Genomic DNA, 27,194 nt, shown 5'->3' with positions numbered 1-27,194 from the left:
ATAAAAAAAAATTATTCCATAGGTTTTTTAAGCTCCTCAAGGACTTTGCCAAGTCTGCACAGGGAACCATTACTCCAGACTACTTCTACTTGTGTCTACCAGGTTTATCTTGGTGTAAGTTTGCAAATCTATCTTTTGAGTTAATTGAATACTTCACCCTTCTGACATGTAAAAATCTTTTTCAAAGGACTTGGTGAGGATAATTATAGAATCAATTTCTGCATTAGGAAGGTAGCTTTCACTAAAACATTTACCGATACATGGATTACATTCCAAGGCAATAAAAATAAACAGGACAGATACCTTTTCTTCTTCACAGGTGATGTGACATTGCCTGTTTTGACAGATATATCAAGCTCCTTGCTGTAAACACAAACACACCACAATTTAGTGTTTTCAGACATAACTTAAGTTCATAGGTCAATAAGTATTCAAACATGATATCTACTATCAGATTGTCCCTTTGTTTTTTGGGGAATTAATGATCTGCCTCATCTGATGACATCATAGCTAACTAAATTGTTCAAACAAGAAGTGGAGATACAAAACTAGCAATGCCTATACTTGGGGTTTTCTAATACCGTAGTTCCTTTTAAAGGATCTTCATTATGTACCAATCTGAAACTTAAAAAGATTGAATTTCACTTTCTTCCACATATTGATGGTGCCTCAAGGTGATGATTATCAATAATAATAATAATGATGATGATAATAATAATAATAATAATAATAATAATAATAATAATAATAATCAGCCATTTTAAGAATTACATTTCATTGCCTCTAAAGATTTTGTTCCAGATGGGCAACACTCAACCCAGGGACACGGTTTGGGCAACATCGATAAACAGCAGCAGCAAACTGACATCAAAGTTGATGCGTCTGAATCGTGAAACCATCAAAGGCATTGGGAATTCTGCGTAAGGAAGTTATGCGGAGACTGAGGGAGGTTGTGCTGACTGAGAACTTTGAGGCTTCTGCGGATCTAATGCCCTGCCGGGTTTCTCCCTGCAGGATGGGATGGGCGCTGGAGGCAATTTTTGCATCTCTGTTCTGCCACAGCATGCCAGGTCATTACTCGAAACTGGAACCTCATGTACACCTCCCATATCTCCAGCAACCCCCCCCTTCTTGCCTGGATGCAAATTGCTGAAGGATCTTGATGCCAGGCAGGAAGAACTAGATTGGGATAAAGGAGGTATCGTGGGCCTCCCATTTCTGGTAATGACTTATTGTGCCTTGGTGGCTGTCCATGCCTGTGGATTGTTGCAGGGAAAGGGCTCAGTACTTTACAAATCCTCCTGCATGCCCACATAAAGATTGATCATGGAATAAAATAGCTAAGCACTTTTAAAAAGTACAAATGGACAAGCCATGCGGAATGAATGTACTAAGGAAGGATACCTTGGATAGTTCCTTCAAGAGTTCTGACCGGCTCCAACTTAAACCAAGAGCAGATTCACAGCTCTACTGACACTGGAGCCACCAGTGCCTAGGTTCATACTTTTAATGATAAACCATAATTTATTTTTACATCTGAATGAGGCCATTGTGGCTCATGTGAAAAAACCCTGACAGATCATGCCAGAATCAAGATATTGTTTGTTTGTTTTTAACGAAGCATGGCTCTGACTTGGTATTTCCCCATAAGTAGGGTGACCATATGAAAAGGAGGACAGGGCTCCTGTATCTTTAACAGTTGCATAGAAAAGGGAATTTCAGCAGGTGTCATTTGTATGCATGTCGCACCTGGTGAAATGCCCTCTTCATCACAACAGTTAAAGCTGCAGGAGCTATACTGCAGCTATACTGTGACCATATTTAAAAGAGGGCACGGCTCCTGCAGCTTTAACTGTTGTGATGAAGAGGGCATTTCACCAGGTTCTCCATATATACAAATGACACCTGCTGAAATTCCCTTTTCTATGTAACTGTTAAAGATACAGGAGCCCTGCCCTCCTTTTCATATGGTCACCCTACCCATAAGCTTTGGTTTACAGCATGATTGGTCTTCCACCATAACCGGTTCCCTTGCGACATCAACAATTTCTGAAGTTCTGAATCCCGCAGGTGAGCTATATCCTGTGTTAATTCCCATGTTATCATTACTGGTTCCCAGGAAGGAGAGATGGCTACACATAAAGTACCCAGTTGATTTCTCCCAATCTTGCTGTGCCCCCTAAATGGATAACTCTAAAGAATTGCTCACACGTACCTCTTACTTGGCCTGCTATCTAAGGCAGGAAGCGTATTTGCTTTGTCAGCATCACTGCTGCCAGAAATCCTAAATAAAGATAAGTAGCAAAGTGAGTTTTCACTAAGAGTAGAAACTAGCTTTTGTTAAAAAGGAAGAGTGCCTGAATTAAAATGACAACATCTAATATTTCCTAGCAAAGCAGAAAAAGTTTGCCGTAGCTGCTGCACACAATTTTACAATGATAATGAGAATAGAATAGTATACTAGCTGACTCAATTAAAATGCTATTGCTTATTTGTTTGAAAAAAGTTTTGAGCTTGCAGAAAGAGCTATTTTAATTAAGTTTTTAAAAAGCAATGAATTATTAAATGTCCCAAGATTATTGTACATTCTTTTTTAAACGAGTCTTGCATGGCAGTGGAAAACATCAAGTACTCTGACAAGCCCTTTAATGAAGACCTAAAATGGTTCTGCAATGAAAGCAATCCCTTACCACTCCATATGGAATATAATGTTCCCCCACCATCACCATCACCACACACAGTGTTTTTGGGAGATCAATACAATTTGAAGATGTCCATCGTATACAATTCCTGGTGGAACACAGTTGGGAGATTTACAGCCATTACCTCAACCCGAAGAGGCTATGGTAGCTGTGCTTAACATTGATTTCATGCAGCCATTAGATTTACATTACAGAAAAAGCACACGCCCTTTCCTGGCCTTTATGGATTTTATAGTTTCTGCTGAAAAACGTTTTCCTGACATGTCAGTGAAAAGGTGCCATTGTCAGGTTCTAGCTAACAGGGCTAAAGCAATTATTTACGGAAGCAAATGCAATAATATGCATAGTACTTCTGAATACACATGCTAAGGACTGCATTGTAAATAGACATTGCAGCAAACTTGGGGCAGGTTACAGCTCACACAACAATTGCTCTGCTACAATTTATTTGTATCTCGCTTTTCTCTCCAAAAGGAATCGGAAAGCAGCTAACATCATATTATTGTTTTATCATTTCCTGTAAACCGCTTTGGGATTTTTAAAATGGGAAGCAGTATATAAATATTCTAAAATAAATAAATAAAGTACAATAAACCGATAAACAAATGATGCCCTCTCAGCGGAGAATTTCTCTCTTCGCCGACCCGTCCTTCGCCCTTGTCCCCATACCAACGGGGGCGGCTGTAACAATGCCGCCCACTGCCCCGTTGCTATGGAAATGAGGGGTATGCAAGTATCTGAGCTGCTGTTGTGACAGAAGGGCAATCCTTTGGTCAGGGAGGCGGGATGCAGGGGAATTGGATGCTTAAGCATCCGCCTGTCTCAGCAAAGGATTGCCCTTCTGTTATTGTGAATGGGGACGGGATGTGACGTGGAAGAATCTGTGCTGTTCGCCACAGCAACATGTAGGATTCTTGCACGTGCCCCACCCTGATATCGGTGGACGAGTTTCTCCTGTGCTTAGGGATCAGCCTGAGGGAATGGAAGGGGCTCCTTCTATCCCATTGAGGCTATCTCCAGATGGATCGGGATGGTGGGGGTATGGTGGCAAGGGATGTGGGGCGCCACAACTGGCAGCACTCCACCCAGGGATGGCATGTGCTTGTGCCGGGAGCATGTGGGGAGCCAAGGATCACTCCACCCCACCAAGGGACGTCACAATCGGGGCTCCCCAAAAGCTTGCCGGCACAGGATTATTTCCACTGCCAATGGAGCCCCAATGGGCTAGAGTGGCCAGGGTCTCTGCTGCTCTTACCTTGCAACTCTATCGGCAGAGGAAATAATCATCAGAGCCTGTGACACAACACGATAACCAACGGTTGTGCAGAAAAACAACTCTGCACACCATTGGTTATCTCCGTTGGTTATTTTTTGTTGTTGTTGTTGGAAATAACCAACTGTGACATGGTTTTTGCCCAACAGATGGCATGTTAGTCAACGGGGGACTATTTAAACACTGTTTGATTAAATAGTCCACCATTGACTAACGTAGGGTGACCATATGAAAAGGAGGACAGGGCTCCTGTATCTTTGTATTGAAAAGGGAATTTCTGCATGTTTGATTTGTATATATGGAGAACCTGGTGAAATTTCCTCTTCATCACAACAATTAAAGCTGCAGGTGCCCTGCCCTCTTTTAAATCTGGTCACTCTAGTATAGCTCCTGCACCTTTAACTGTTGTGGTGAAGAGGGAATTTCACCAGGTTCTCCATATGACACCTGCTGAAATTCCCTTTTCTATGCAACTGTTAAAGATACAGGAGCCCTGTCCTCCTTTTCACATGGTCACCCTAACTAACGTGTCACCCAAACTGAGCCAGTGTCACTCCATTTGATCTTCAAAACAGAATTGTGAGAGGGCCAAGGCTGAGTAATAGCAACTTGTTCAAGGCTGCATTTCTATAGAGAGCTTTGGCTATTGGGCGGTATAAAAATGCAATAAATAAATAAATAAAATAAATAAATAAATATACATCGGGGTGCACACCCTCTTTCACCACAAAAGCCCAATTCCATTTCAAAGAAGCTTTCAGGGGCTGCATTCCAGTGATGGGTGGGGCTGGAGGCAAAGGGGTGGGGCCAAAATGCCAGCATATTGTAGCATAAAAGTTTTACTGGCAGGAACCAAGCCTTACGGGAGCCATTTTGACATTTTAGAATGTGGGGAAAGCTGTACAAAAGCTAGGAAAACACCAAATAATCAGATGGGCCCAGGAGAAGTGAGAGTGGGACTTCAAGAGGGCTGGATGTTGCCCCCAGGCTTGAGGTTCTGTACCCCCCTCCTATACACATTTACCTGGGAGTGAGTTCCATTGATATCAGTGGGCCTTACTTCTGAACTGGGACCCATGGGGTGTTGCATTGCACGTGTACTTCTTTACCGAATGGGGAGGCTTGTACCTAGGCCTCACCAGTCTAAATGTAACACTATTTGCTTCATGGCACCGATATCTCCACACACCCAAGTCATCAAATCTGAGTGAAATCATAAGCCTACCAGGTTTTTTTTTTAGCCATCCAAAAAGTATAACCTCATCCAAACTTTATATAAGAACATAAGAACATAAGAAGAGCCCTGCTGGATCAGACCAAGGGTCCACCCAGTTCAGTACTCTGTTCACACAGTGACAAACCAGCTATCATCCAGGGATGAACAAGCAGGACATGGTGCAACAGCACCCTCCCATCCATGTTCCCCAGCAACTGGTGCACACGGACTTACTGCCTCAAATACTGGAGACAGCACATGTAAACTAACAAAGCAATCTATATAAAAAATTACCTGTCTAAAGTAGTATCAGATCTGTATCGGCTAAGCAAAGTTTTTTGATCATCATTTTCATCTGCGCTCCTGTCATTAAGGAAAATTAATTATATTAACTGAGGATTTAAAAGATTTTAAAGAAGAATCTCAACCGCCAAAGTCTCCAAATGAGACCTGCCAACTGATTAATCTCTGTCATTTCATAAGTGTTTTTTTAATTAAGAAATAAATTAAAATACTGTAATATATCAGATAAGGGAATCAGTTAAAGATATTTATAAATAAGATCTTTCCTTTGGCTGAATTGCATAAACAATTGTTGAGAAATTACCTTCACACTTTGAGCGAATCATTAGAGTTGCATTAACTATCTGTGGTCTTGTCTAGTTTTAAGGTTTTAACTTGTTTTAACTGTCTAACTGTATTAATCAGATTAATGTTTTAATGGTTCATATGATATTGTAATGGCCTTTGGCTATAAACAATAAAGGAGACTTGAATAGAGTTGCATTATAATCATCATCATCAACAACAACTGAAATCTGAGTTAAACCAAAGTTCTGACTTTCGTTGCCACAATAAAGTAGGCTCTTGTTACAAATTAAAAACCAAAGCAAATAATTGTTTCCTGCATATATACATGTGAAGGACCTGAAAAAACCCAGAAAAATTCAGAAAAAAACAGGGTGTGTCCCCTGAAGGCTTTTTTGGTTTTTTCCAAAAAAAAAATGAAAAAAAAATGAAGAAAAAATGGATTATGGGATGTTTTATTTTAGCATGATGAATAAAATGTTTAAGACAAGGTGTTCAAAATGTTTACTTCTCCAAATGATTTCTAAAAACTATATACAGTATCAGATTATTAGAATTTCTGTGCCCCAAGGACAAGCAAGTCCTAGATTGCAAACTGAGACTACAACTCTGAAATGCAAGCGCAAGATGCATTTCTGCCTCAAGGGGGCAGCACTGCCATTGAAGCAGATGCTGAAACTGATAGTGAGAGCTGTAGCTCAGAAAATGAGTCTGATTAAATTCCATGCATATTCATTGAACCTTGGTCCCCCCCTTTTTCTCAGTTCTTTTTATGGGAATGGGGGCTTTATGTCTGCTTGACACTGTGGAGGACTGGCGGAGACATAAATAATTTTCTTTGTTACTAACGTTGATGGTTTCTTCTGTTGTTGTTGTTTTTAAATTGTTTTTTGCCTGCTCCTCATAAACTGGCAAAACCAAAGAGGTTCTTTAGCGTTCAGGTGTTCCTAACAGTTCAGGAGCTTGTAGCTCCATTTGTTACAAAAATAAAAATAAAAAAGTAAATTCAATTTGTAATAATTGTTTGAATACACTGTACTTTTAATATACCAAATGTAATAATTTTATGCCAAACCAACTTGGACTTAATTACATTTTATGTTCTTAAAGTTACAAAGTGACTTTCAATCTATAAAAGTACTAATATTGCATTATTTCAATTTTTCAAAAATAAATAAAATAAACCCATTTTCCCCCAAAACCCCTCAGAACCCACCCACCCCGTTTTTTCCCCATGGCTTCAAAATTTCCAGAAATTTTACATCTCTACTGCATGTCTTACCACATTTTCAAATAACTGGGGTGGGAAATACACTGATGAACAAGTTACTGTACCTGTGTAAGCCGTCTTGTGATTTGTATTGATTAAGAACCACTCTGCCATAGTTCTCATCAGTGCTGCAACAAACCAAGTGTTTCATATATATTGTTATTTCCTTTTTATCTACATACATACCCAAACAATTGGAAAAAAAAAACCATAATGAAATACAAAAGAATAAAATTCTTTAAAATCAAATTATAACAATAAATCTGTGGCTGTTCGTTTACTCGGGAAAGGATTGTTTAAATAAATGTCTTCAGCAGACACTAAAAATGGAACAACATTGATGTCTGTCTGACATCAGGTGGCAGGAAACTCCACAGAGTGGGAGCTAGTGCAGTAAAAGATAATAATAATAATAATAATAATAATAATAATAATAATAATAATTTATTTATTTGTTACCCGCCTCTCCCTCCGGATCAAGGCGGGGTACAAAATAAATGCAAATGCCATAAAATACATATAATTAAAACATTTAAAACTAATACATTATTAAAAGCAGCACATTATTAAAAGGCTTCTTAAAATTCAACTGGGTAGGCCTGCCAGAAGAGATCAGTCTTTTTAGATCTTCTCTGAATGGATTCTAAACTAAACAGAGCTCAGCCCCATGTGGAACCATCAGGAGAACCTCATCCAAAGACCTCAGTGACTGGGCAGGTTGATAAGGGAGAAAGGTGCTCTCAAGTATCCTGGTCCCATCTTAATAAAACCTTAAACCTGGCCCAATAGCAAACAGGCAGCCTGTGTATTTCCCTCAACAAGGTGTTACATGCTGAAAAGGAGCAGTCCTCGACAACACACAAGCTGCTTTTGGAACAACCTTAAGGGCAGCCTCACAGAGTGTGCTGCAGTAATCCAGTCCTGTGGTTTACTAGTGCCTCTACCACTGTGCCCACAGGGACACCGGGCGTCACACGAAGCCCGGGAGTCTGCGCTTTTCCTAGCTCAGCAGGCTCTTTCTTCGTGCCTGTTTCAGGATAGAGGAAAACTAAAATGGATACGGGTGTGGTGCAGATGACATCAATGGGTGTGACCATCCGGCCCATGGGGGGGTCTAGTGAGGGGTAATCTGGTACCTCAGCTGTAAAAAAATTCTGTGCCCCTGCTGTAAATGATTTGACACATGCACATATACATATTCTGAACCGACAACAGATGTAGCTGACAATTTGGATTCCTTGGAGTTAGAACTCTGCAGCTATAATGTACAATACATGAAACTTTGTTGAGTTTTTAGTTATTAATGTAATACAGATACATGGATGTCAGAGCAGAAGAGGTTTATTCTGATAATGGAGTTAAGATAAAGATATCATTATCCAATTGATAATCCCTGATAATTGGCCATGCTGGTTGGGGCTGATGGGAGTTGGAATTCAACAATATCTAGAAGGCCACCGGTGGCCAACCCCTGAAACAAAATAAGGAAGCTCTCAATACCACCTTGTATAGTCAAACTCACATACTTCAGCCATAAGTCTTTGGGGTCATCTACACCAAGCAGGATATTCCACTATGAAAGTGGTATAAAAAAGGCAGGAGCCACACGACTGCTTTATAGCACTATTGAAGTGCACTGCAGGATCTACACTACTATTTTATAGTGATACTGAAGTGCACTGACAACTGATGGGGCCCAGGACACATCTACACCAAGCAGGATATTCCACTATGAAAGTAGTATGAAAGCGGTATATGGTATGTGTCAAAGGGCCCCAACAGTTGTCATTGCACTTCAATACTGGTATAAAGCAGTAGTGTGGCTCCTGCCTTTTATATACCACTTTCATAGTGGAATATCCTGCTTGGTGTAGATGAGCCCTTTGTCTGTTGAAGTTTTCCCTTCATCTACAGATAACCTATAAATGATACCATTTGAGTCCTTAACCTCTCTCCCTCTGGCTATTATAAACTTGATCACATTCTCAGTTATACAAGCTAAACTAGTCATTTTCAAGCTTTCCCCCTTCAGGGAACTTGCTAGTTGAGGGAGACCTGGATGTCTACCATGGAACCGCTGTTTTTTGCAGAACTGAGAATTGTTATAAGGCGCATATTCATTAAGGCACCCCAGGGTTCCCTGGAACACAGTTTGAAAAACCACCAAGTTAAACTAACCATTGGGCAAAACAGATTGGTTGTAACAGATGCTGTAAGGCTGAGGGAGACCGAACAGATGCATTCCAGATCGCTTCTTCTTTAATTTGTTCATATAACTACCCTACCGTCTGAAGTGAAACCCTGTGAAGTTTACATGCCTTGCAAGACGCGACACATTGCAAGCGTTCTCTGAAGCAATGTTAAACATTCCATCTGTGTTTGATTTAAACCTCTTCTGTGGGACTCTGATATTTTCCTTTGATCTGCAGTGCCTTCCGTTGGGAGAAGTTTTGTTAAAATTACACACAAAACCACACACACAAACACACACCTCTGTGACATGCCTCTCATCCCTCTTCTGTTTGAACCTGGTGGCTGAGCCAAAATGTGAACTGCCCAGAGAGCTTCAGCTATGGGGCAGCACACAATTTATTTATTTATTTATTTATTACATTTCTATACCGCCCAATAGCTGGAGCTCTCTGGGCGGTTCACAAAAACAAATGCAATAAATAAATAAATAATGACGCAACTAGAGGCAAGTCCCTCAGAAGAAGTAAAAAGGCTCTCCAACTGCAGTAGTAGCTAACACTTTGCTGTGAGACCTTGGACTTAGCTAGACTTACCTCATAGTCCGCGATGGAGGAGGGAAGATCTCACGTTGTGATTAACGTGAGATCCTTCCTCTGTTTACACATGAGGCGCGACGACCTCAGGAAGAGAGGCGTCGCGCCTGCCATTTATTTTTAATTTTTAAAAAAGACGGAGCGCACGAATGCTCGTGTGCTAAAGGTAGAGGTTTTTTTTTAAAAAAAAATTAACTTAATTTCCCTGCTCCCCCTCACCCTACCCCCGATGGGCGCAGCACTCCTGAGGAGCACTGCACTCCGTGTGCAGCTCCTCGCGCGGAGCCAGGTCAAACCACAGCAACGGGCCCCACATTCCACGGTCTCAGGCTCAGCCCAGGACGACGGAAAAAGCGGGCCCAAAGGGGAGGGTGAGAGCGAGATCCCGGGGCAAGGGAGAGATCATTCCTCCCTGATCCCGGGATCCCCTGTGCGTCATGTGGACGCACAGGGATGATCCCAGGGTTCACCCTGGGATTTCGCCCAGTCTAGCTAAGGCCCTTGTTTGTCTAGCACAAGGATGGGCAACTTGTGGTCCCACAGATGTTTTGGCCTATAACTCCCATCAGCCCTACTCAGGATAGCCAGTGGTGATAGATGATGTGATCTGTAAACCAAAACATCGGGAGAGCCACAAGTTGCCCACCCCTAGTCTAAGGGCACAATTCTCACTTTGGATCAAGAGTTTGAAACCCATAGAGAATGGAGAGCCTGTTTGAGCCCGAGTATCATATTCCCCTGTGAGGAAGCTCTCGCGGGAAACAATCCTGGGGCGACCGGAGAATGAGGCAAAAGTGGGCATGGCCAAAGTAATTCTGCCACACACCGGGAAAATGGCTGAGCAGCAGGAGGAAAGGGAGCTAAATCCCCCTTTTCCCACTCCTCAGATGATTTTTAGCATCAGCTGATCAGTGGGGTAAGGATCGCGAGGAAGGTTTTCAGCCCATGGGCTAGAGGTTCCCCACAACTGCTTTAAAAAGTTGAAGACTATAGGAAGAGTTTATTCTCTCAGCATTTTAACAGTCTATAAATTCAATTTTAACTTTGCGGTTTTAAATTTGTATTTTAAATTTGTATTTTAAATCTGTGTTTCTGCACTGCTGCTGATTTTATCCTGGTTGTGCTTTTATATTGTATTTTATAACATGTGTTTATACTGTTTGTTTTATACTTTGAATGGTTTTAATTTTTGTGAACCGCCCAGGGAGCTTCGGCTATTGGGCGGTATAAAAAAATCCAATAAATAAATAAATAAGAGTTGTGCTAGATTAGGGTGACCATACGAAAAGGAGGACAGGGCTCCTGTATCTTTAACAGTTGCATAGAAAAGGGAATTCCAGCAGGTGTCATTTGTATATATGGAGAACCTGGTGAAATTCCCTCTTCATCACAACAGTTAAAGGTGCAGGAGCTATACTACAGTGACCAGATTTAAAAGAGGGCAGCTTTAACTGTTGTGATGAAGAGGGAATTTCACCATGTTCCCCATATATACAAATGACACCTTTTCAATACAACTGTTAAAGATACAGGAGCCCTGTCCTCCTTTTCATGTGGTCACCCTATGCTAGATCAAAGGAAGGTTGAGCCAGTCAGGTTGCCTTTTCCAAACACGGTCGGCCAGATGCTACCAGGAAACCCTCAAGGAGAGCATGAAGACAACATTGTTTCCTTGAACAGGATGGTTCAATTTAATTATCATGGCTAATGGTCATTGATAGATTCATCCATGCAATTTTGTAATACACCCCACACAGACGTGTATAGTAATACCAAGAAAATAATATTGAATGTATGGCCTTCTTTGTCCTAAGCCAAAATGGGTTCTTTCCTTACTTTTCCTCCTCAGGTTTTTTCTTTATCCAGCTGTTATCTTGCAATAGGGTCCTTCGTTTGTTGACCTCATTAATAACTTGTTGTCTGCTCTTCATTGCGAGCGAAGCATTCTTCTGATCTATTAGTGCACAGACAGAGATATTTTAAAAATTACATAACGAAGCGCTCTGACCTTTTGAAGCTTGGTGATCACGCCTTTTCAGTTGCTGGGCAGACACTGTGTAGCTGCCTCAGGAGATCTGTCTGCCTCTCCCCATCATGATTTTTCACTCGGAGCTGAGGACATTTCTGGCCTTAAAGACTATTCTATGTTTAGTTTGGACTCCTTGTTGTTATTCTATTATTTGCCCTCTCTTTTTTTTTTGGTTTGGCTCTTTATATTGATTGCTGATGTAAGCCACATTGGATGCTTCTAAGTGAGGCAGAAAGGTGGGACATGAATGCATTTAAAACCAACAAACGAATGAACATCCTATGCATGTTTAGACAGAAAAAAAAGTACTACAATTCCCAGCATTCCCAAGCCAGACTAAACATGCATAGGATTGCTCCCTTAATGAATATTTGGAGATTTCTAAAGGCTAGCCTTGAATCAACTGATCCACTCACAAGCTGGACCTATTTTTGTTGCCTTCAGACATTTGCAAAATCCTCTCCAATCACTTCGAGGAAGAGCCAGCAAAGAGTCAGTTGAGTTCACACCCATACACGTGCAAGGACACCACTTGATGACTGATACATCAAGTGATGGCTTGCTGGTATGAATGATCCATCACAAATTAAGCGCCACAGTTAGAACTTTCACCTCACCTCTGTTCTTTAGGCACAGATCCACACACTTAACTGCAAGTGATCAAGTGAACGGACATCAAATGTTAGACATGCATGTCCTGATTCGGGTAACCTATGTCTGTTACCTTCCACAATATGTTTTATGATATATACTAAAGTTTTGTAGCTAAGGTCCAACATAAACATGACACCAGGCATCTAAGAAAAAATTTTCTTTGTCATTTCCATCCAGTTGGCATCTTATTTGAACCATCCCCACAACTACTCACGCATCATTAGCAGGCAAGGGATTTTTGGTTTGGAGCTTGTCTGCTAATACAATTAGCAGTATGGGATGCCATATGCTTTTCTTGTATACCAGGTATCATGTTTAAATTGGCCTCAGAGAAAGCCAGTGCCACATATCTTTTGAGAGTGACCACAGCATAGGTTAACTACAAGCTGGCATCCACTTCCACCTTGAAAAGAGTCATCAGTGCATGAAAAGAGAGAGTGAACAATGCTATATTGCGATGGAAAACAACAGAGGAATTTGAACAATGATCTTTCTAGCCTAGCACAGTCAAACCTTATGCGTGGCAGCATAGATGGGCAGCATTCTGCTGAGAGCTGCATTCTGTCACAAGTAATCTTTTGGGGTGGTATGTCAGCAGTGGGCAAGGCCAAAGCCAGGAGTGGGCAGGGCCAGAATCAAAACTGGGAGTTCATCTACACCAAGCAGGATATTCCATTATGACAGAGGTATATAAAAGGCAGGAGCCACACTACTGCTTTATAGCGGTATTGAAGTGCACTGCAGGATCGTCATTATTGCTTTATAGTGGTACTGAAGTGCACTGACAACTGTTGGGGCCCATGACACATCTACTCCAAGCAGGATATAGCACTATGAAAGCGGTATATGGTATATGTCAATGGGCCCCAACAGTTGTCAGTGCACTACAGTACCATTATAAAGTAGTAGTGTAGATCCTGCAGTGCACTTCAATATCACTGTAAAGCAGTAGTGTGTCTCCTGCCTTTTAAATACCACTTTCATAGTGGAATATCCTGCTTGGTGTAGATGAGCCCTGGGTGGGTTGCCTCTTTTCTTTTTCTGCTGTCCCCTTTGCTTTCTCTCCCTCTTACTCCCCAATAGGCTTCCAGAGAATGGTCAGATGGCTCTTGCCAAGGGCCTAACCTTATCCCATGCAGAGGGCTTTTGAAATTAGACCAAGGGCCACAAGTTGCCCACCTCTGCTCCAGGATCTCAGCTAAAGGCTTATCTTAGCAATGTCCTGTGGTCAGTTTCTTTAACTGGAAAAGGCTAAGGATCAAAGAGCTACAGCATTATGCACTTTTCAGCTCCCTTTGTGCTATTTTTTATAATAAAAATGCAGTCAAAAATAGCAATTAAGTGTTCCCTTTGATCAGGTACAATTATATTTGGACCAGGCATGTGCACGCATGCAGCGAGGAGGAGTGTAGAATTGGGAAAGCTATTAATTTATCTCCTCAAGTAAACCTCAAAAATGAAATTGGCGTGGTAGACATGGCCTACATGATAACTATTTATTTAGCTGGAAATACTTCCACTTACAGTGAAACACTATACATGTCTACTTAAAAATAAGCCCCACTGAATATGATGAGACTTACTCCCAAATAAGTGTGTACCCGATTGCAGCCCAAGACTGTTGCCTGTTGAATCTCATGCCACAATAGACCAGTTGGTCTCTGCAACACCATAACCCTTTTTATTTTCTCAGATGTTACAGTATGTTCGTCAAACATGCTGTAATAGAACAATTCAGTGATCCATGATCATGGAGTAAGAACTTGGGAAGACCAAAACACCCAATCAAGTTTTTTGTAATTGACACCTGGGATTTAGGACCATAAATGTTTCCTCAAGGCAGTCAATGAAATATAACAAAATATTTGTTTGCCAGACATATTTGATGAGCACCCTTCAAATTGTGGCCCTCTGGATATTTTAGCCTATAACTCCCATCAACGCTAGCCAGCATAGCCAATGGTGTGGGATGATGAGAGCTGTATGCCAAAACCTCTGAAGGGTAATAAGTTTCCCACCAAATATGCACTGAAGTCGCAAACCTGTGTCTGGGCTGCAGCACTTCAGGTTACAGGTGGAAGCTATGATGGTGGAATGCTCCTGCTCACACAAAAAGTAGCCATGCACAGAAAATTAGAGATCAAGGGCAATGGCTCTAGCTTTTCTCTGTTTTAGCCTCTGTATAATATTTCTGAATGTGCCCAGTTCTGTGAGAGGAGGACTGTGTACTCCAAACAGGGTACCTTCAGGGAAATATAACAAGCTCTAGCTCTCCCACACTAGAGGCATTCAAGAGGCAGCTGGACAACCATCTGTCAGGGATGCTTTAAGGTGGATCCCTGCATTGAGCAGTGGGTTGAACTCGATGGCCTTATAGGCCCCTTCCAACTCTACTATTCTATGACTCTATAAGTTCAGCAGGAAACCATTCTGATTTGGATCAAGGAGGCCCTTCAAAATAGAAGTGGCCAGCGAAAGTACACGTTTGTTTACTCAAAGTAACTCTAAATATGTTTACTGGGACTTCAGTCCCTATTACTTGGATTCACTTGTGCACACAGAGATGCAATGGCAGCCATCTCAACTGGACCTTAAGGTGAAGCTGCTGCTAGTTAAACTTAGGCTAGATCTACACTATTGCTTTACAGTAGCACTGAAGTGCACTGATCACTTTTAGGGCACAATTCACATTCCATATACCGCTTTCATAGTGTTATTTCCTGCTTTTTATTCCACATTTGTAGTGATTTGACACAAGGTGTAGATCTGGCCTCAGATCAGTGCTGCTGTCCATTTCTCTCCAAAATAGACCCTTGGGGCTTAATCAATAAACAAGTTTAATCAGCATGTAGCTGAATTTGAAATCCTATTTATCAAAAAAATATAAAGAGCTAGAAGTCATTCAAGTCAATTCATATGTTTCATATTTAAAATAAAAAAGTATGACTGAAAGCTACATTATTCCCCTTTGATTAACACAACAGAAGCAAAACAGAACGGGCAATGCATTACCACTTTTGTTAGGGGATGATTTTCCTACAGTGAATGTTGTCATTTTCTTCAGCGATGTATCCTTTATTATGCACTGAAAGGAAGTAAAAATAAGGAGGTTAAGTGTTTGTCTAAGGTGGGAAGAAATCCAATCTATCAACAACAACAAAAAACAACAGGGCAAAATAATGAGAATTCATCTGTTTCTCACTCTCCATGTGCCAGCTTTGATATGAAGAAAGGAACCCATAAGAACAGTTCAATTGGATTAGACCAAAGGTCTATCTAGTCCAACTAGATGACTCTGGGAAGCCTGCAAGCAGGATATGAAGGCAATAGAGCCCTCATGTTATTGTTTCCAGCAGCTGGTATTGAGTGGCACATGGAGATTGCATGTAACCATTATCTATTTCCAGTAGCCAGTCGAGCTGTCAAGTCCAAACATTCCACACATGGATGGATGGGAGTTCTCTAATTCTTGGAATGCTAAAAGTGGAGACTCCATTTCACCAATACAGAGCTGCTGTAAGAGATGGTTCAACATTGACTTGTGGACAATAATGGACTCATGAAATCTTGTTGTCCTATGGACTACCCAACTAAAACTAAAATACAAAAAGAGATCAGGGAGACAGATGAAGTAATACATAGTAATAGGTGTTTTCAACTATGTTCAAACAGGCTGGGTAAATGTACATTTGGGTAAAGACAAAGAGACCAAATTTCTAGCTACAATACATGATTGTGGCATGGAACAGCTAGTGATAAAAAACAGGAGGAAAAGCAACTCTGGATATAACTTAATCGTTAAAAACCACTTGGAAACAGTGATTGCAATACTATTACATTCAAATTCATGATCTCTATACCAATTCAATATGTGTCTATCTAAGATTTAGAATCCAGTTTGTTGATCATGAAAATAGTACTGTCACTTGTGTCCTTTTGATTTATCTCTTGGTACAAAGTTATTCATTGGCATATCATAATAGGCAGAATTTATGACTTACAAGCTTTGGTTTATACTCACAAAAATTTGCTCAAGGCTACAGTGAATTTTGTACGACTTTACAAAATGCCTAATGGGCATTCTTCCAACATGGAGTAATTCTTAGGAACTCACTCTTTGAAAACTTTTTAAACTATCAGATAAACATCTTGGCTTCTGATGTATGTTGTCTCAGCAACCACCATCATTTCAAAAACAAGGCAATAATAGCAAAATGTGCTTGATACTTAAAAAACAAATAGGGTATTGCATAGTCATCTCTACTGCTCTTTATTTTATTCAGTCTCTGAATCAAAGAAAGGTGTAGACATTTTATTTCTATTTATTTATTTATTTATTGCATTTCTATACCACCCAATAGCTGAAGCTCTTTGGGCAGTTCACAAAAAATTATTTATTTATTTATTACATTTTTATACCGCCCAATAGCCGAAGCTCTCTGGGCGGTTCACAAAAATTAAAAACATAATAAAACAACCAACACGTTAAAAGCACAAATACAAAATACAGTATAAAAATTAAAAACCATCATATACAATTCAAAGTATAAAACAAACAACAGTAGACAAACACAATATAAAAGTACACTATAAAAGCACAACCAGAATAAAACTGAGCAGCAATGCAGAGTTAAAAGACTAAGATGATAAACTGTTAAACTACTGGGAAAATAAAAAGGTTTTCACCTGGCGTCGAAAAGAGTATAAAGAAGTTGCCAGGTGAACCTCTTTAGGGAGCTCATTCCACAGCCCCGTTGCCACAGTGGAGAAGGCCCTCCTCCTGGTAGCCACCTGCCTCACTTCCTTTGGCAGGGGCTCACAGAGAAGGACACCTGAAGATGAGCTTAAGGTCTGGGCAGGTACATATGGGAGGAGGCATTCCTTCAGATAACTTGATCCCAAGCTGTTTAGGGCTTTGAATGCTAGTACCAGCACTTTGAATTGGGCCCAGACCTGGACTGGCAGTCAGTGAAGCTGGAAAACGACTGGCATAATGTGGTCTCATTGGCCAGTCCCTGTTAACAGTCTTACCGCCCTGTTTTGTACCAGTTGAAGTTTCCAGATCATTTTCAAAGGCAGCTCCACATGATATAATGCATTGCAGTAATCCAGACAAGAGGTTATCAGAGCATGGATAACTGTAGCTAGGCTTTCTCTGTCCAGTTAAGGGTGCAGTTGTTATATCAGGTATCAAAATGCAATGGAGGAGAAAGGCTGGATTTCACAGTGATTTGAATTAATTTAGGCTCTAGAAGTGGCAAGGGGAGAAAGTGCTTAATATTTATCCCATTAACCATGTTTCCGACTCCAAATTGCCCCTCGCCTGCCTTCCTGCCACTAGTTCCAGATGTTTTGTGAGGTTAAACATGCACCTTAGTCCCACAAAAAGAATCTTGGAACACAAATTGGAGTATTCACATGGTTCATATGGAAAGGGTTAAGCATCCCCCCTCCTCACAAAGTCTTCTTACACAAGTGTATATGTACTGTATAGTTTGCCCCTAAAGTAAAGTTTTTAACTCTCTTAATGTATGAAGCCAGAAAAGTAATTTCTATCTGGTGGCTAAATTACTCTATACTATAATTACTATAGAAACTGACACATCTGTATGATATGGATACCAGTTGTCTGGATCGCTTAAGAATGGCTTTGATTTGGCCAGAATAGACATTGATTTGTCTTATGAAAACCTTTTATGCATGAGATGCTACACTCCTCTTTAGACTGAAGTTAACACTGAAGCTCCCAAATTCATTTCATCAATTTCTCTTCATCCCAGATCGAGGTCCTCCGCAAATGTAATGACTGAACAGGGTCTTGACTGAATGTTCTATGCCACAGGGAGAACAGCCTCTACATTCTATGCTCTTTAGAATTCCTTTCGGAGGTGGGGTGGGGGAAGCTGTGGGTTCTGAGTCATAGGGGCTGTTCACACAACATGCTAACCCAGACTCAGTGGCTGAGTGTGGGTTGTTGTTAAACTGTGGGTTGTTTGTTGAACCATGTCTGAACACAGGACATTTCCCCCCAGGGTGGATTGTGAATCATGCAGTGTGGCTTATTTTTCTTGAACAAGCCACCATGAGAACCTGTGGTTTATTGTTGGGTTACTCAAGGTGGTTAACAAACCACACTCCATGGCTAATAAGCCACCCAGCAGAAAATGCCCTGGGTTCAGACAACATGCTAACCCATGGTTCAAAAAACAACCCACGGTTCAAAAAACAACCCATAGTTCAACAGCAACAAACCACACTCAGCCACTGAGTGTGGCTTAGCATGTTGAATGAACAGCCCCATTGTTTCAGCACACACCAAGCTACTCAAATAACAGCCCCACCACAGGCAGTCTTGCATCTGGCCTGAAAAACAACATCAGCCCAAATGGCAAATGCTTTGGCTGTCTTCACATCTTCGTATCGTGATGTGAATAAGACCTAAGAATGACATGGCCGAACCTTCAAGACTGAGTATGGCAAGGAAGTGCAGAAGTGCAGTGGGAGTCACCATGTGTTCCTATTTTAGGTTGTTTTAATCCTCCTGTGCTTACTTTTAGTTTTTATAACCCCAGCCTGTTTGGACAAAGGAGTGGTAATAGGGTGTGGCAATTAGTAAAGGAATGCTGGCTTTGGGGGGAATGTAAGCTTGACATAAACGAGGGACATAAAAGTTACTGCACATATGAGGAGAGCAACCCTGGCTTTTTAAAATCGGCACTGCATTACAAGGGTGTGTGTTGGTGGGGTGGGGGGGAACCACATATAGCTGAAATAAGGGCCAATCTCTACTTTGGCAGGAGCATTCCAAGGGCTCAGCATGTGATTGAACCATATCGGGGTGTGAGTTTCCAGCTGCCTCAGTTGCACTTGCTCAGAATACAAATGCAGAGAGCAAACCAGCTTGTGGGGGCAATGTTGATCACAAAAAGTGCCCACAGAGAGAGGTGGAGTACCCCTTCCCCGAGCACTGAGGCTACAATAAAATTTGCAATCTTTGAGCCTACTTCTCAAAGATTGCAAATTTTATTGTCGCCTCAGTGGTCAGGGAAGGGATGCTTAACTTCTTTCAGTGGACCTCTATCGTCTCACATCTCGGCAGGAGGGCTTCGAATCATGACACCCTATGGAGACTTGGTTTAAGTTAAGCCCTGAAAAGTTTTATTCTGCTAATGATTCTTAGAGCTCTCCTAGAGAAGTAAACTTCAGAGCCTGTTGGGAACTCTATTACAACATCTTACTATTCATTGGCCTGGTTCAGACAACACTCTAAACCATGCTGCTTAACCACAAAATGGTTAAGGGGATGCATTAAGGTTAATGCATTCCCTTAACCATGCATGCATGCTGACATCATGCCATGTGTTGTATTAAACTAGATTTATAAGAAAAAAAGGAAATATGGATATGAAACGGTGGCAGAGTTATGTAAAGTTTAGTTCTATCCTTAGAGTCTGAGCCTGGGGTTTCTATTCCTGGAAAATGTACCATCCCAATTATGTATATCTCCGAGAAATGGTGAAGTATAGTGGCTAGGCATCAAATTGTAAGCTGGGAGTTCTCCTGTTCAAATCTCACCTATGCCATGAAGTGAGTGGAAGACCTTTGGCAAGCAACTATGCCCTCAGCCCTGCCTGCAAAGTGGGAATCATAATACTGATCTACCACATCTGGTTGCTTTAGAGCAAGGGTACACAACCCCAGGGCCACACTGATTGCCTTTTTGGATGGTAGAGGCTGTATATATGTGTGTGCAAACATATACACATATATTCATATGCGTATTCACATACAACTCACATACTCCTCCACTCACTCACTCTCCTCCACTCATTCACACACACACACACACACCATTCATGCACACACAGAAAAATATCCCACTCACTCACTTATACAGGTATTCCCCCCCTCAACTCTCACACATGCACATACTCATTTCACTCATTCACACACAGAGATACCCACGTTACTCTCTCTCACACACCCACACACACCCTAACTCACTTACTCCTCATCTAACTCCTGCCCAAGAGCGTTTTAGAGGCCTGGCACCTGCTTTGATCAGATAAAATCAACACTCCTCCCAGAAACCTCAAACCACCTAGCCATCCAGAAAATCTGGCTTGTAGCCCTTCTCCCTCTTCTAAATCACTCTCTGGATCAAGCATCTTGATGGTCTACACCTCATCTGGGCATGTCTACATCTCCCAGAAATCTGGGAGGGAGGGGGGAGAATCTCACGATATGCTGATCACAAGAACCTCCCCCTGCGTTCACACATGGCACGCGATGTCCAGAGAGGAAGGAGGACATCGCACCTGCCATTTTTTTTTAACAATACAGGAGCTGGAGTGCACCTGCGCTCCAGCAAAAAAGTAAGTAGGGGAAAAAAGGCCCGACCCCACTCCCAACCCTGATGGCCCTGGACTCTTCCCATCCTGGCTCCTTCCCTCAGATGACCTCTTCCTACTCATGGGGAAGAAGCAGGGACAGCTGGCCTCACCACCAATGGTCCTCGGGACTGCGGGAAAGAACGAGAAAAAAGGGTATCCCAGGGAAATGGAGGGATCATCCCTCCCTGCTCCCGGGTTGACCTGTGCATCATGTAGATGCACAGGGACGATCCCTGGGACATCGCCCAGTCTGTTACCTGGAACTTTTTCAAAGAGGGAAAAAAGGAAAGATAGTCTAGAAACAGGCCCTGTGTTTCCTACCACAGAAGCCCCATTGCTACAGCATCATAGGAAGCAGGCCGAAGCCCTCCAGGACTGCTTTCTAGGATGCTCTAGAGTTGCTCTAGGAACGAAGCTCCTACAGCAGGAATCATAGAACTCATACCTAGAACATGTTTCCTTTTTCCTGCTCCCCCCCCCTCACCTACAGACAGGGTTTGGGGCGTTGCTTACACCTCACAGGCAGCACTCTTTGCACCGCTGCTTTGGAAATTACTAAATGAATCTAAAAAAAAAACATTTGAATGTTCTAAAGTTATCTATATGTATGACAATATCGCATTCAAATGATAGTAATAAAGTATAATGAATTTCAAGGCTTCTGTAAAAGTTGCCAAATGGATTTAAAACAGACTTTAGAAGTCATTGGCAGGAACACCTAAGCAAGCATCCTTTTGGATAGAGGAACTCATAATAATAACCTCCTTTATATTTACTAATGTTTTAATATAAGCATCTCCACACTTATGGTTGTTGAGGGAAAACGTATTGTGTTAATGATTCCTGCAGCAAATGATATGTGACATGCAGGTGTATACACATCTGGAAAACTGTTTTGGGCCAGAATTCACAGAAGTGTGTTCATGGATGCTTGAAGGTGAAGGTGCACACTCACACGATGCCTACATGTGTATTTGTTGTGGGGAAACACTATCCCGCATAGTGGCATTGGTGTTTCCTGCAGCAATCATGTACTCGGCCCTTATTTTTTAAGAAAAACAGCGAGGCACTGGTGCCAAATCTGTGGGAAATATGTACGCCTGGTTTATCCATTACATTTTCATAGTTTGCTGCAGATGCAAGAATCATAGAAACCGCGGTTTTGTGAACCGCCCAGAGAGCTTCAGCTACTGGGCGGTATAAAAATGTAATAACTAAATAAATAAATAAAAAGGAGAAATTGTCTTGCAACACAGATCTGTCGTATTAAAAATGTTTCTCTAATTATTTAATGGTTTCAAACAGGTTATTCAACTATTATTATGGAAATACGTAACTGCTATGCTGCTAGTATCCAAGTGACCAAACACAATAACTACTTCTAATGCAGTTTCGTCAGTAATATTTGAATGTTTGGGCCAGTTCAGCTATTACATCGTCATGCAAGGGGTGCTCTGACTTTGGATGGAGCTTTCCAACCCTGCAGTCAGAAGGTGCTCACAACTGGATTCTGCTCTGTGAAGACCCTTGGGCCAATCCCCTTTCCTTTTGCGTCATGTCTTTTAGATTGTAAGCCTGTGGGCAGGGACTGTCAAGGAATATTTTTGTAAGCCGCCGTGAGAGCCTTTTTTGGCTGAGTGGCGAGATAAAAATGCTTAAATAAATAAAATAAATAAAAAAATACATTGCCTCCAAGATTCTACATGGGATGACATTAGGAGAAGTCTGGCTTGTGTATACTCTCCGTTGACCATACTGCACTCCTCTCAATGCAGAAGAAAAGTAGTATTTTTTTCCTAGCAGATTCAGAAAAAAATGATATTTGAATACTCCTGGGAATCTCCTGGTGTGCTTGTTACCTTCTCTCCATAGTGAGGAGAGAAGAGCAGGGAGCACACAAGTCTTAGCCTCCCTCTCTTTCTCACCTTCTTTTCAATAGCAAGTTATGTCTGAACAGGCGCTGCATCTGAGAGCATCATCACACCGGGGTGTGTGTGTGTAATCGTGTTTGCTTACCGTCGCTTCTCCACCCACGCTTTTGAAAGAGGAAGTAAACAACGTGCACGTGGCCCATTCAGTGGGCTGTTTTGATCGCGCTGCTTCTCCGGCACACAGCAGGAGATAGTGGCAGCTTCCATCTTTAAAAATAAGTCGGACCTAGTGGGTCACGCGAAGAGGTGGGAGGCAGCCAACATCATGGGAGGGACCCGTGAAAATCCGTGAGTGCCCAGTAATGAGTGTGTAACAAAATGCTCATCTGATAGCAGTCTGAGGTATCAGGCAGATACATTTTTAAATATAAAATCAAGAATATTTAAAATGCGTTGATTCCTTGTTCCCTGCCTCGATCCAAAGGGAGAGGTGGGTAAGAAATAAATAAATATATTATTATTATTATTATTATTATTATTATTATTATTATTATTATTATTATTGTTATTCCTCAGTTTAGCTCCATAATTTGTGGAGTTTAGCTATGGAGTTTAGCTCCATAATTTGTGTTCAGTCGGGACTCAGGCCTAAACATATTGTTATATCACATGTTGTAATGTCACAGCCCCCTCCCATTTTGTATCTGGGTGATCTGTCACTGTCACTTTTGGCCCTACGGCGATGCAAATGCTGCGGAGTTTTAAAAATGGCCATTGGCCAAAGCAATATCAATGTTATCATGTGCACATTTTAGAGCCAAAACAGATCCTCAGGCTTCAGTCTTCTATTATAAATTTCACATCATAGATTGGCATAGCTTGTTTTTAGGAACTGCTTGGTTAGACACAATAAGAAACATTATCTCAATCATGGGAGAATATTAGAAATACAAAAGGGAAGGTTTGATGACTGAGTACAAAAGTGTAAGGCTGAAATCACTTGTCTGTTCATAGCAAAGCAAGCTGCAGGAACTGGTTTTTCAGGAATTGGGTGGAGAAGACTCTATCTTGAAAGAATGGATCCTTTAAATTTTAAGTCATACAGAATCAGCTACTTACAATGTCAGAATGCTTATTTGTATGAACTTTATTTTCCAATAAACATTCCGCTTGTTAATTGTTTCTATATGGTACCATTTTTGTACAATTTTAAACCTACTTCTTTATTGTTTTGAACAAAACAAAAACATCTTCTTGCCTAAAAAGTGTGTTCTGTTCTTGTATGAAAGCAGGGCACTTAACCCCCGCCCTCCACCCCCAAATGATTTTGCTTCCTTTATTTAATACTCTGCCTTTAAAAATATGATTGCTCGGTTTAATACGCCACCCGTAAAAGGTAAGCAGTAGTATCGTGCCCCGTCAGATACAGTTGAATAAAAGTTTACTTCTACCATCTTTCTCCACATATGACATTAGACAAAAAGATTATTAAGAAGCTCTCCTTCTAGGCTGAATGCACACTATCATTTACTGTAAGTAACCAACAACAAAATAGAGAATTAGTCTAAAAATTCATTCGTGCAAGCATGTTTTCTAAACTCTGAAGGAATTTTGAAAATCCAGTTTTTGTGTACTCTTTTTTAGATTCCGTCAAAATACAGAGCGGCAGATGAAATAGAAATATGGGGTGGGGAGAGAATGAAAATAAAATCCCCCCAGGCCCAGACCCCTCAAGCAGTATCTCAAGCTGGTTGCTGGCAGTCAGAACTCACTTTTGAACACTTCAGCCTGTAAAGCTTTGCAACATATATTAAAACTAATGCTTACCTCTTCTTTATACCATGAATGAGAAGATCAAGAACCTGGCGAATACTGTTGTGCAGTGCAGTTTAGAGAAGAGCAGTATCGTCCTCCATCTGAGAGACTTAACAGCTCCAAAGCTTCTCCACCAGAGGCTGAGTCACTTGGGGAGGAGAAAGGAGGTGTGGAAAAGGGAGTTCACCTTGTACACATACCAATTCAGTTGAAATCCACTTGCATTTTTGGGACTCCAGTATCTGCTCTATTCTTTCCTGTAATGCAGATATAGTTTGCGGCAGACACAGGCAGGAGAAGTGGGGGAGAAATAGGCTTTTATTAGGTTCACCACCTCAAGCACAATAGAATATAGACGGGGACTGTGCCACTAAGTTTTAAAGAAATCAGATTGCACATTTTGCATCTCTTACATCAGTTTCAGACATTATCTTTTCGTAAATGTTGCTGTTATGCCTACAAATGGGGAAACAACTCCTAAAGTCAAAACAGACCCAGAACTAAATGTAACCCCTACATTGCCAGTATGTTCAATAGGTTTCCCATTTGTTCAGATGCAGCTCTCATATGTGCAAAAAAGTATCATCTAAATTGGGCTTTATTTTCTAGGAACAAAGCCAGACTTGGCTAATACAATAAAGGGAAGAAGTTCTCTCTTCAGTATCTTAGGCCCAGGACTTCACAGGCTGAGAGTCAAAACCAACACTGTGGAAAGTAAATGAAGATGTTGGAGAACAAGTCGAAATGCAACGAGAAATGTCTAATTTTGTGCCTGCTGCTCACCCATTAAGCTCACGGGTTGGCTGGCCACATGTCCTACTTTACAGAGGCCTGTCCTCTATTTTCAGAAATGTCAGAGGATAGTCAATTTTGAAGGCATCTTCTACTTGAGGGTCTGTCCAGTTTAAATATAAAGAACCCTAAAAAGGGAAAGCAGGGGCCTTGAAATTGCCCATCAACAGATGTTAACATCTGGACAGCAGATTGAGTAGTCAGGCATGCAGGTCACCTGGTCTCAGTCTTCTCCACTATGGTGAGATACGTTGTATTTCTATTTGTATTATACTAAGCATATCAAAATCTTTCTCTCCCTCCCTCTCCAAATAAGCATATGTATATCTTTTGTCCTTTTTTGTGTAGTGCGCAAGGGCCACCCTATTCACTGGTCTCTCTCTTACACACATAACTTACTTTACAGCATTGTCATAAGGATCAAAGAGGAGAGAATCCACCAAATATGCTGTAAGGAGACCATACTCCGTGGAGCATAAGAATATGTTAGTGTGATATGTATTTCTAGAGATCTACCAGACCATTTCTGCTCACTTTTTTAAACTGAAGCTTGAGCTTTAATAGCAAAACAGTATGTTTTTTTACTCTGTACCAGTCTTCTCCTGCTCTACGGTTCAGTGCTGGTATATTTGCTCTGCAAATATACCTGACATCATGTGTTTTCCACCTGAGACTTAAAGAAATGCTAAATGATCTTTTTTAAAATAACACCTTTTTTTCAACCTTGCCAGTTTATTACTATACCAGACAGATTTTGATCATTTTTCTTTTGTTTTCACCTTTGAAAAAGGAATTGGCCTTTACCTATCAGCTCCTGTTTTCAGTCATGGACCATGCACGGTTACTAACAAGGACTGGCCAACGAGATCACATCACGCCAGTCCTTTTCCAGCTTCATTGGCTGCCAGTCCAGGTCCGGGCCCGATTCAAAGTGCTGGTATTAACATTTAAAGCCCTAAACAGCTTGGGGCCAGGCTATCTGAAGGAACGCCTCCTCCCATATGTACCTGCCCGGACCCTAAGGTCATCCTCAGGGGTCCTTCTCCGAGAGCCCCTGCCAAAGGAAGTGAGGCAGGTGGCTACCAGGAGGAGGGCCTTCTCTGCTGGGGCACCCCGGCTGTGGAATGAGCTCCCTAAGGAGGTTTGCTTGGCACCTACACTATTTTCTTTTAGACCCCAGGTGAAGACCTTTTTATTTTCTCAGTATTTTAACAGTCTATAAATTAATTTTAACTTGGTGTTATAAATTTGTATTTTTGCATTGCTGCTGTTTTTATCTGGTTGAGCTTTTATATTGTATTTTATATTATGGTTTTATACTGTTGTTTTATACTTGAATTGTCTTAATTTTGTAAATCGCCCAGAGAGCTTTGGCTATTGGGCGGTATAGAAATGCAATAAATAAATAAATAAATAAATGTTGCTTTCTCGAGAGTTTTTCACCTGTCTGACACCAAGATTCAAGTTATTGATACCGAACACCAAGGCTTCACATTAACCCCTAACAGTACCTTTCCAGTATTACAGTAGATTTGTTTTTTTTTAAAAAAGCTATATCAGTGGATGCAGTGCAAAGTTGTACCAGTTGCAAGGAAAATGGCCAAACATATTTTCATCCAATCATTTTCAGAATACTAGCGCCCATGGTGACACGGGCTTCACACTAGTACAGGAAGAATGAGGAATAAATCGAAGTATTCACAAAATACAAAACCCAACATGTTTTGTGTTTGGATAGTTACTCATAAATCCAATGTATTTAGATACTGGACTACAATGACTTGGGCGAAAAAACAGTCAGCAGG

General features: G+C 41.2%; 1 protein-coding gene across 12 annotated transcripts in view; it reads right to left on the bottom strand.

Moving 5' to 3' along the window:
* SCEL (sciellin) overlaps positions 1-24,664 on the bottom strand; it is a 62,376-nt gene extending 37,712 nt beyond the window's left edge. For 11 of the 12 annotated variants that reach the window (XM_063126030.1, XM_063126037.1, XM_063126032.1 and 8 more), the window contains exons 1-7: positions 24,610-24,664; positions 15,531-15,603; positions 11,672-11,789; positions 7,115-7,177; positions 5,486-5,554; positions 2,216-2,284; positions 304-363 (exon numbers count right to left, since the gene is read on the bottom strand). In XM_063126030.1, coding sequence (XP_062982100.1) covers positions 304-363; positions 2,216-2,284; positions 5,486-5,554; positions 7,115-7,177; positions 11,672-11,789; positions 15,531-15,573 — 422 coding nt within the window. In that variant the 5' untranslated portion in view covers positions 15,574-15,603; positions 24,610-24,664. The remainder of the gene's footprint in view (positions 1-303; positions 364-2,215; positions 2,285-5,485; positions 5,555-7,114; positions 7,178-11,671; positions 11,790-15,530; positions 15,604-24,609) is intronic. The other variant, XM_063126035.1, reaches the window with a different exon arrangement.
* Between the last annotated feature and the right edge of the window lie 2,530 nt (positions 24,665-27,194).

This window comes from Elgaria multicarinata, chromosome 5 (genome assembly GCF_023053635.1).
Source record: "Elgaria multicarinata webbii isolate HBS135686 ecotype San Diego chromosome 5, rElgMul1.1.pri, whole genome shotgun sequence".
In the NCBI taxonomy this organism is placed as follows: domain Eukaryota; kingdom Metazoa; phylum Chordata; class Lepidosauria; order Squamata; family Anguidae; genus Elgaria; species Elgaria multicarinata.
This window is presented reverse-complemented; position numbering and strand designations above follow the sequence as displayed.